The sequence below is a fragment of the Helianthus annuus genome, chromosome 5, assembly GCF_002127325.2.
Source record: "Helianthus annuus cultivar XRQ/B chromosome 5, HanXRQr2.0-SUNRISE, whole genome shotgun sequence".
Lineage (NCBI taxonomy): Eukaryota > Viridiplantae > Streptophyta > Magnoliopsida > Asterales > Asteraceae > Helianthus > Helianthus annuus.
In genome coordinates this window covers 160,778,900-160,789,889 of record NC_035437.2, presented here as the reverse complement: position 1 = coordinate 160,789,889, position 10,990 = coordinate 160,778,900, and the positions used below count along the sequence as shown (strand labels likewise).

General features: G+C 37.2%; 1 protein-coding gene across 1 annotated transcript; it reads left to right on the top strand.

Annotated features, from left to right (window-relative positions):
- Nucleotides 1-3,442: 3,442 nt before the first annotated feature.
- LOC110941553 (C2 and GRAM domain-containing protein At5g50170) lies at nt 3,443-10,734 on the top strand. Its single transcript, XM_022183192.2, has 9 exons — nt 3,443-4,076; nt 6,734-7,909; nt 8,103-8,285; nt 8,377-8,660; nt 9,035-9,151; nt 9,236-9,498; nt 9,584-9,782; nt 9,851-10,129; nt 10,359-10,734. The coding sequence occupies exons 1-9, from the start codon at nt 3,704-3,706 to the stop codon at nt 10,557-10,559; spliced, it is 3,075 nt and encodes a 1,024-aa protein (XP_022038884.1). The 5' UTR covers nt 3,443-3,703; the 3' UTR covers nt 10,560-10,734.
- Nucleotides 10,735-10,990: the final 256 nt, after the last annotated feature.

Here is a 10,990-nt window from a genome sequence, read left to right as displayed (position 1 = left end):
ATTAATGAGGTTTCTAGTATGGTGTGTATATGTAAACAAGTGATCATGCGATTAAATGAGTATCTCACCATAGTGTACCACATGCTATTGATATGATTAATGGAAGTCGAATGTGAATTGTAAATTAATATGGTTGTTCTCTTGTATAATTTCATATGCTAACAAGAACGTGTGTGTAATGAAACGAATGTATGTGTGAGTAAATATGTATGCGTGTATGATTATGTGATTATGTGGTTGTAAGTACGTTTGCATCATAAGTAGGAAATGCATATAGTGTCGTATGTATAGCCTAATATGATGTGGCGATTATATGAAGTTAAGTCGGAAGTTTATACATTAAACCGTTGACTTTTGGAAGTCAACTACACATAAAGGACATAACTAGATTTTGACACAATTATAAGATCTTGGAACGTCATATGGTATGTGTTAAATTAATATGCGTTTTATGTGTTAACATGATGGATCGTATGAGTTTGAAAAGATATGATTTGGGCGTATGCCTTATGTTTGTTAGACTTAACTATGGAAGCTAATTGCGAGTTATGCATTCGACATGATCATTTATATGTAATATCTCGTATGCTAATAAGAATGTAAATGTGGTGACATGTATGGATAAGCGTTTAGTCAAAGGGACGTAAGCACGGAAGGCTCAAGAGTCAAAAGGACACAAGAAAGCGAACGCGAATACGGACGCAAAAAGGTAAGTGATCCCGACTCACTTCTTAGTGTAAATGTAGAATTTTGATATTTATATGTGTGGATAAGAATCATACAAGGGATATGTAATGATTGTGAGTTTTTAAGTTAAGTGTTATTTTAGTATAATGAAGGAATTGTTATAACAAAGGAAATTTGATAGTATTAAACGGGTCGAATAATCGTGTATAAGTAAGGTAGCAATGATGAAGTTTGTAAAGATTAAGGACCCGGGGTAAGGATTCTTAGTATAAGATGTAGGGAAATGTTTTACGGACAATTAGAAACAAGTTCCAAGTGATTCGGACGCAAAACGAACGAGTTATGCGAGTTTTAGTGTGAAAAAGGAAGGCTGATCTGGGCTTCACCGTAGCTTACGGTGCCCACCGTAAGCTACGGTGGGTGCTGGGGATTTGATTTCTGCCGTAAGGCAGTATATGACTGCCGTAGGATTTTGGGGGCCACCGTAAGCTACGGTAGCCACCGTAGCTTACGGTGGAGGTCAGGTGCAAATTGTAAATTATGTTTTTCTTTGTTTTCCTTTAATTTCGGGCCTCGTGAATTCGTCCCAAGCCCCGATAAGCCTCTATAATGCACCTTAACCCTACCAAATGGCTTGGTAAGCTACGGTTAAGTATGGAACTCGTCTTTAAGATCCGATGTGTACTCGAAAGTCACCTAAAGAGCGTTTAGGAAGCATGAGTAAGAATGGAAAAGGGTAAGTGTGTATGCGGGAAACGAATTAAGTATGTGGGTCAGTATGTATAGGTCTAACTTCTTCCCAATACGCTTAAGCTAATAAGTAATCATGAATATGAGGTAGTATGTATGTATGAATGTATTTATGTAATCATGTATGTAAATGTACGTGTGAGCGAAGGTATGCACAAGTGTAGTTATGATCCGTATTATGAATGTATGTTTGTGTGTAGTTATGTATGTATGTAGGTATGTATGTGTGTGTATGTATGTATGTATGTATGTATGTGAAAAGGGTATGTCTGTATGTAGTTAAGTATGCATGTAATTATGATTGTATGTAGTTATGTATGTATGTAGGCATGTATGTGGGTAGGGATGTATGTACACAGTCAGGTATGCAATGTATGCGTAGTTTCAATACAATTAAGTATTGACGTTATTAACAGTGTGCCTCGAGAATGGAATATGGTGCAGGTACTATATCGAAGTTCGTCAAGGATTAGACGCCCGGATGGAATGACTAGATCTAGAAAGAAAACGGGACGAAAAGTATTTGTGAATAGAACGTAGCGAGACTACATGATTAAGAATCTTGTTAGTATATGATGAATACTAATGTTGTGAATGTATGTGGTGGGTGCAGGTTGTACGAATGACAAATTATCATCTTGAGGTGTAGCGATCAAGGTCCGAGTTGCAAGATAGATTGTACGGGGATCCTGGAGTATATAAAATGCTAGACATAAGTTAAACTTTCATTTTGTAAATGAGTACGAAAGATGCGTATATTGTAAAAAGGTTATTATATAATGAAGTTTCAAGTAAGACAAAACGTTTTTAATGAAAGAAATTTTATGTTACGTAATTCCGCTGCGTCTTTTCAGTTAAAGCGTGTTAGGGTGTTACAAGGAGTAATCAGAGTAATGGTAAGCGACGAGTCTTTCCCCCCTGCATCTTGTACTTCTTGCAATTCTTCGTAAGGGTTGGTACTGCTCCCACTGACCTTGAAATCCTCCAGGAACGCAGCACGCTTGGTTTCAACAATGCGGGTGACATGGGAAGGACAATAGAAACGATAACCCTTTGAATTATCAGGATACCCGATAAAGAAACAGGTAACTGTTTTAGGGTCAAGTTTCCTTAGGAAAGGATTGTAAAGTTTTGCTTCAGCAACGCAGCCCCATACTTTCATATATTTAAGACTCGGTTTCCTTCCTGTCCAAAGGTCATAAGGAGTTTTAGGGACAGACTTAGAAGGAACTCTATTGAGTATATGAACAGCTGCTTTTAACGCTTCAGTCCAGAGGAATAATGGTAAATTAGTGTTGGCTAACATATTGCGCACCATGTTCATAAGGGTACGGTTTCTTCTTTCAGCGACACCGTTCTGCTGAGGTGTACCAGGCATGGTGTATTGGTTCACAATCCCCTAGCCCTTACAAAACTCATAAAATGGACCAGGAGCTTGACCCACATCAGTATGTCTTCCATAATATTCACCGCCTCTATCTGATCTCATAACTTTAATCTGACGATCTAATTGCTTTTCAACTTCAGCTTTATATGCTTTAAAAGTTGTAAGAGATTCAGACTTTTCCTTAATTAGATAGAAGTACATGTAACGAGAATAATCATAATATATTTAATCTTATAACTTAAGTTATCAGAGAACCCGGGCTAGTCCGTTATAGTATCACGGGAACAAATGAGCACGCGTTAATGTCCACCGCCGGCAACAAGTATAACGCGTTATATGTTCTACGAAATCGATTTTCGTTATTTGTACAACGCGTGATGATTTATTTTTGTGAGTGTAATTGTTGGTTGGGGGAAATTGTTGGGTGTGGTGGTGAGTGATGACCATCCCCACTAAAAAAGGTTGTGAGTGATGAAAAAAATGGTTGATGACATAGCGGAACTTGATTGATGCTTATGAGTGATAATTTATATCACTAGTGAACCACCCCCTCCCCTCAGTTAGTTAGTGATTTAAATTTGCCGTTTCAAAAGATTATGCATTAACGTGTATATTTGCAATTTGTGCACTTTTTTATATTTTATACATGCCTTACCGAGGCGAATTTATACCCTGACAAAACCGCCACACTCCTCCTTTCTCTTTCTTCAAACTTCAAAAACAACTCACGTGTCACCACTTTCATCACTCCACGTTTCCCGCCGTCTTCAACCTCATCATCGTCATCCACCACCGCAACAACACCATCAAAACCCTCCATTCCCATTTCAAGAATTCAAACAAATCTTCGATCATTCATATTTCTCGCATATTAATAACATGATAATGAAGCTGTACGTGTACGTATTGGAAGGTAAAGATTGGGCAGTTGAAGAGTCATATGTAAAACTCAAAGTTGGAAAGTTCAAATCAAGAACCAGGGTTTTGAAGAACACAAGAAACCCTGTTTGGAATGAGGAGTTTGTGTTCAGAGTTGATTGTTTAGATGATGATGAGCTTGTTGTGTCTGTGTATGATGGTGATGGTGATGATGAATCTAGTGGGTTGTTTAAGGTTAATAGTTGTAGGAGTTTGGTGGGTCGGGTTCGGATCCCTTTGTGGTCGGTTGCTGCTGAAGAGGATCATCATTTGCAACCTACTTGGTTTTCGGTTCAAAGTGACGAATCTAATGAATCAATAGAGAAAGCATGTGGTTAGTATATATTTCATAACTTTCAATTTGTTCATTACTTCTTTACATCATATGTTTAGTACGTAGTCAATATATATACACACACACGTTTTATCTGTTGATAAAACTTGTATAGTTTTATAGATTTTTGTAGAAGAGATCATTGATTATGAAGAAGATTTAAAATTTCTTTTGAGGCCTCAAAGTTAGATTAAGTTGCCCCTTAATATATGATATGATAATTTACATGAAAATCCTTGAATTAAACAGGGAAAATTGACTGTAAAAGTTATAGATTTATTAGTAATACTAGTATAAGCCCCTGCATTGCAGCGGTTGTTGTAAAACTGTGTCAAGTAGTACCAATGCTATACCACTGCCAGCGACCACCAACACCAGAAAAGCTCGTAAAAAATAAATAAAAACGAAAAAAATAACGCCGAGCGAAAAGCAGACGTAAAATCTTTGAATCACGAACGCTCGTTGCAGAAAAATCAAACCGAAACGTAAAACTTAGAAAAAAATAACTAAGTCAATCCAGGACCCGCACGTTAGTCGAATTTGTTAAACGGAGAAAAATAGATGTGCTGCGACGGGCGAAATATACAAAAAAATGTTGAACATCACACGCACGTTGCGGTGCATTAACTCACAAAATTTAAAACGAAATGAAAACCTTGGGAAAGATGATAAGTATGGTGGACCAAAATTGGAAATAAAAAAGAGTTGGGATTAGATTAAAAAAATAAAAAACTTTGGGTTAAAAGTAAAAAAAAAACAAAGGGTCTAAATTGCAAAATTGAAATTATTTATAAATCTTAGATAAAGATAAGGATAAAAATAAATTAAATAATATCTATATATTAGTAATTAATATTAAAAGAAATTTATTAAATAATTATAAATAAAATTTATAAAGTTGAAGGAGAGAATGACATGTGTCATTATTTGTATTCTTTTATTATATTATAAGTTAGATTGTTTATGAAAACTTTAGACTTAAAATTTCTTTTGAGGCTTCAAAATAGATGATAATATACTAAGAAAAAAATAAACTTTGAAACATTGTAAAATTTATAGATATATTAGACTATCCGCATCAGTGAAAGACTATCATTTCTACAAACAGCCTAATCAGCATGCCACATCAGCTTTTCACTTAATCTTGCCACAAACACTTTTTACCCACAACAATAACATATATATCCTTCCCACAAACAACCTTATAAAAAAAAAAAGAAAGGACCCACTATTAGCCCATTCTTCACCATTCTTCCCCAAGAATTGTGAAGAATGAACACCCTCCATGTCATCCTCTACAACACCCACTAATCCATCCCTCTCACAAATGTCCTCCACATAGGAATGAACACCCTCCATGTCACCTACAAACATCCTTGATGTGGATAGTCTTAGAATTATAGAATGGATTTTATCTTAATTTCTTTTATGAAAAAAAGACGAACTTTCTTTGGATGTTGTAAGATAGATTAAGCTGTTCTTTAATATAGGATTACTAATTATTTTACTAGAAAGATCTGAAATTAGAATTTCTTTTTGAGGCCGGACATACAGGTTAAGCCGCCTTGAATAGAGTGGATGTGTTAAAAATGATTCCCAGGAAAAACCAATACTCAACTAAGACTATGGGGTGTGGGCATTGCTCGACTGTGGGCTCTACCAGACCACCCCAAAAAAAGTGGGGTGTGGAAGCGACGTGGCCAGGCGGCGTTGAGGTGCCATGCATGTTGATTTTTTAAAATAGTGGGGTGTGGAAACGGTCATCTCCCACCAGCCAATCTAAGCTAGCCACCTCAGACCTCCCCCGCCCAACGCCAGGCTTCAAAGACACGCCAGCGGGGCAACGCTGGCCCGGTGTGGTTTAGCCAGTGTTGCTTGGCATCCCCCCCCCCCCCCAAACACCCACTAGTCTAAGAAAAGGTAAAAAGTTGGTATAATTATAAAGTGTTGTGATGACGGGAAATTTACCAAAACAGTCAAGTTACCAATAACATTTTGCAAAATAGATATTGAAAGTTGGAGCTTAGGCGGCGGCTAGGGTGTTTTAGTGTTTAGCCAGTGGCCAGGGGGGCTTAGCCGGCGGCTAGAAGGCAAACTCAGCCGATGGCTAGCTAGGAGCTTTTTTAGCTTTTAGCTAATGGCTAGAAGGTTTAGCCGACACATTTTTTAGAGTTTGCCGGTGTCTAACTTATGGTCAAATTACTAATTTGGTAAAAGGGTTGGTCAACTTGACTAGTTTGGAAATTATCCTTTTTATGATACGTCACCATTAGTGTATGTATGCTAACTAATTTCAAGTATTTTATGGTTACACCGTAAAATGTTCCTTTGGACAATGCCATAAACATAAATAAAAAAAAGTATTGTGGTGATATGCTCGTTATTGAAGCATTAAAGTCTTTTTCTTTCGAAAGATGAATATCATTAGAAAATTACACCACCTTGCCAACAGGTAGAGGCTGCAGAACAACCATGAAGCAGTCAACTCTAATATCAAAGAGGAACCTTTTGTACTGTAAAGATTTTTAGTTTCAAAACATTTAATGATCTTGTTAGGTTTCTATATCATTTAGTACAAGAAAAACATTTCTTAAGGATTTGGGAAATGCAAAACCTTTTATTTAATCCCCATAAGTCAAATTGAGACTTGATTTCAGGTAAGATTCTTCTTGCTCTTTCGTTACACGGGAAAAACCAAGATATCTCCAATGGTAATCAATTCTTACAACCAAGCATGATCAGTGATCAATATAGTGATATCAAACAAAGCCCGTCGCATGATTCTAACACCTCTAAATCACCACGAAAGATGATAAAATCCATTACTAGACGATTTGAGAAGCTCTTTCACAAACACAATGATTCATCCGGTGTAGACGATTCATCTGACTTGCCAACAACCTCATCCGACAATGGTGAGTCAACAGAAGAACTTCCTCTCATTACTACATTTGAAGATTCAATGGAAACCATGGAGTCATTAGCTGACCAAAAGGAAATGCCCGAAAATCTACAAGGAGGGGTTCTTCTTGATGAAACATATGTAGTACCTCCTAAAGATCTCAACCATTTCTTATTTGCACCCGATTCACAGTTTATGAAAGAGTTAGCAGCAATTCAAAGTACAACAGACGTTCATGAGAGCCCATGGACATGGGAATCCGGTCAAACGTCATCTTTGACCCGCACCGTTACTTATACAAAAGGTGCAACAAAATTGGTCAAAGCTTCTAAAGTGACTGAAGACCAAACTTACATTAAAGCAAATGGGAAAGATTTTGCAGTTTTTATAAGAGTGGATACGCCTGACGTTCCTTACGGGAGTACTTTTCAAGTTAAATTACTGTACAAGATAATGCATGGGCCCGAGATTGGAGGAGATGAAACTTCGCGAATTTTAGTTTCTTGGGGGATTGATTTTCATCAAAGCACAATGATGAAGAGTATGATTGAACATGGAGCTAAGCAAGGATTGAAGGAGAGTTTTGAGCAGTTTTCGGAGTTGCTTGGCCAAACATTTAAACCAGTCAATCAGTTGGCCACATTGGACAAAAGTCAAACGCTGGCGACATTGCAAAATGAGCATGAATCTGATTGGGATTTAGCGGTGGGGTATTTTTGTAACTTCACCGTGGTTTCCACTGTTTTAATGGTTCTTTATGCTTTTGTGCATGTCTTACTATGTGGGCCAAATCAAATTCAAGGTTTAGAGTTTAATGGTCTTGAATTACCGGACAGTTTTGGTGAATTTGTCACGTGTGGGATAATCTTATTCAACTTGCAACATGTTTATATCATGGCTTCACATTTTGTCCAAGCTAGGCTGCGTAGAGGTACACTTTTCCTCATGTTCACAATAGTTCTTTTAGACTTACAAGACTGTTTGGATGTGTGTTTTGGAACTTATTGCTTTCAAAACACGCGTCCAAACACTATACATTCATGTGTATGGCTGTATGCACATAGATACATAAGTACATATACTTTCATGGATAAGATGTGACAAAGACTTGCTGATTGTGTCAGGAAATGATCATGGTGTCAAAGCTCAAGGTGAAGGGTGGGTACTTACTGTTGCAATCATTGAGGGAACCAATTTAGCCCCATTGGACTCTTCGGGTTTCTCGGATCCGTATGTAGTGTTGACATGCAATGGAAAGACGAGAACGAGCTCTGTCAAGCTTCAAACACTTGATCCTCAGTGGAATGGTGAAATGATTCGTTTTATGTTTTTATCTGATTTAACGCATTTTACTTTATTCTTGGAACTTGATATCAGTCATTTGTTGAAATCTTGTAGAGGTACTCGAGTTTGATGCTGCAGAAGAACCCCCATCACTCTTGGACGTTGAAGTTTTCGACTTTGATGGCCCATTTGGTCAAGCAGCTTCACTTGGGCACGCAGAGATTAGATTCTTAAGACACACGACAGAGGAATTAGCAGACATGTGGGTCCCGCTTGAAGGAAGACTTGCAAAGTCTTTACAGTCTAAGTTGCATTTAAGAATTTTCTTGGATAATAATAATGGAGTCGAAACAATCAAAGAATACATGACAAAAGTCGAGAAAGAAGCTGGGAAAAAGGTGTGCTATAATATATATATATATATATATATATATATATATATATATATATCTCGTACATTTAACATGTTTCCTGTAGTAGTGACAAGTTTGATTCATTTACCAATGAATGGACCAATTTCAGTTGTGCTTTATTTGTAACGGGCCAACAGCGGTCGCATACTAAATCAATTTATCTAAAACAATAAGGTTATCATTAAAATATTATTGTTTTTGCAATCATATTGGAACTAAAAAGCTACAACTATTGTATATAAGCTGTTTTGGCTTTTCGAGTCGACCTGAACTGTACCAAAGACTTACCTGTTTTGATCTGAACCAGTTCATTTTCCACTTAAAAATGTGTAGATCTTATAATATTAACTACTTGACAGATCAATGTGAGATCGCCTCATAGGAACTCGACTTTTCAGAAGCTTTTTAGCTTGCCACCCGAGGAATTTCTAGTTAGTGATTTCTCGTGTTCTCTCAAAAGAAAACTGCCCCTTCAGGTACACTCAAGAACATTAACAAAAACCTGAATTCAAATGGTTAGTTTTTAACATATTATATTGTTTCTAATCGATAACTTATAGGGCCGACTGTATGTATCTTCAAGAATTGTTGGATTTTACGCGAACTTATTTGGGCACAAAACAAAATTTTCATTCTTATGGGAAGACGTTGAAGACATTCATTCCCTTCCCCCGACACTGGCATCAGTGGGGAGCCCGATACTTGTGATGGTTCTGCTTAAAGGTCGAGGCGTAGACGCTAGGCATGGTGCCAAGTCTCAAGACGAAAAGGGCCGACTGTGTTTTTACTTCCATTCTTTCGTGTCATTTAGTTCAGCTAGACGGTAAGTCTGAATAAAAAGACTTGATACATTTCTGATTTTTCTTTTTTTGATAAAATAATCCTAACGATCACTTTGTGTAAATTAGGACGATAATGGCATTATGGAGAACAAGATCATCAAGCCCAGATCCGAAAACCGACGTCTTTGAGGATACAACCGTCACGTCACAAGATCATCAACATCAAGAAAAAGATGAGAAGTGTTTATGTGAAGACGTTACTTCTCATTTGGTCGTTGGAGATGCAAAAATGACCAAGATCTATTCGGAAGAACTTCCGATTAGTGTGAGTACTTGACAACCATTTGCATACGGAATACATTAATGACGTTGACTTTGAATTTTGACTTACAGTTGGAGTCAATTATGGAAATCTTTAAAGGAGGAGACTTGGAGCACAAAGTTATGGGAAAGTTGTGGTGTTTGAATTACAACACAACCCCGTGGGAACCCGTTACAGGTCATTCTGATATGCTTGAAAGGCGTTTATGTTGGAAGTTTAACAGAAGGGTGTCGAGTTTTGGCGGTGATGTCACGTGCACGCAACAAAAGTTGCCGATTGTTGACGGGAAAGGGTGGACCATAACCGAGGCTATGGCTCTCCATGATGTGCCATTTGGCGATCATTTTTATGTAAGTCGCTGCAAACTTAAAATAGTTACACCCTTAAAAGAGCTAAAAAACCTGCTGTCATAAATTACAGCAACTCCTGTCGCAAACTCAATATCCGTCGCAATACCATTAGTGATGGTTTTTCTTTTTATTGATCATGTTGCGATGGTTTTGGCCGTCAGAATGGTCAGTTCTGTTGTAGTCAACTGTAGTTTCTCCATATGGTCTTGCCTTAGATTGGAAAATGCAGGTTCAGGTCAAGTATGAAATGGTTGATCGGAAACCAGGGTGGTGCGCGTGTGATGTCTTCATTGGGGTGGTGTGGCTCAAAAGTTGTAAATTTGAGCAACGAATAACTCGAAACGTGGTTGTAAAGTTTGGTGATCGAGTACGGGAGCTGTTCGAGTTGGTTGAAAGAGAAGTTCTATTGGCAGTTGATGGTCGTAGTTGATGATATCGTTACAAAAGATTGCATCTTCTTGTAGCTTACGTCTTCTTTTTGTTTTGAAATGTAAAGGCTGTTGCAACATTAAGGGGTTCATTGAGAATATTCATTTTTTTAATGTGTAATGTCTTCTGATAATATACTTGCATCCAAGATTTAAAAATTAGTAGTGTACCTATCATTTGACCTATAATATACAGGAGCAAACATGCAATACTATTTGATTAATCAGTGTAGGAAATTCCTTTACATATAATCGATGAGTTTATGTGATTAATATCACACATTGTGAAAAATAAAAAAAACAAAAAGATGCAAGTGATTGTGGTTTAAACTAGTGCCAACTTAAATTGCAATAACACTAAACAAAAATAAACAAAAGGGAAATAAGCAATCACATTTATGTTGGGGTTTGATAGCACCATGTATAATTCAAC

Excerpts from the sequence above, each read along its gene's own strand:
- LOC110941553 (XM_022183192.2), top strand. The coding sequence starts at position 3,704 with ATGATAATGAAGCTGTACGTGTACGTATTGGAAGGTAAAGATTGGGCA. Across the intron at positions 9,152-9,235 it reads AAAGAAAACTGCCCCTTCAG|GGCCGACTGTATGTATCTTC; the intron begins GTACACTCAAGA and ends GATAACTTATAG. Across the intron at positions 9,783-9,850 it reads CGGAAGAACTTCCGATTAGT|TTGGAGTCAATTATGGAAAT; the intron begins GTGAGTACTTGA and ends TTTGACTTACAG.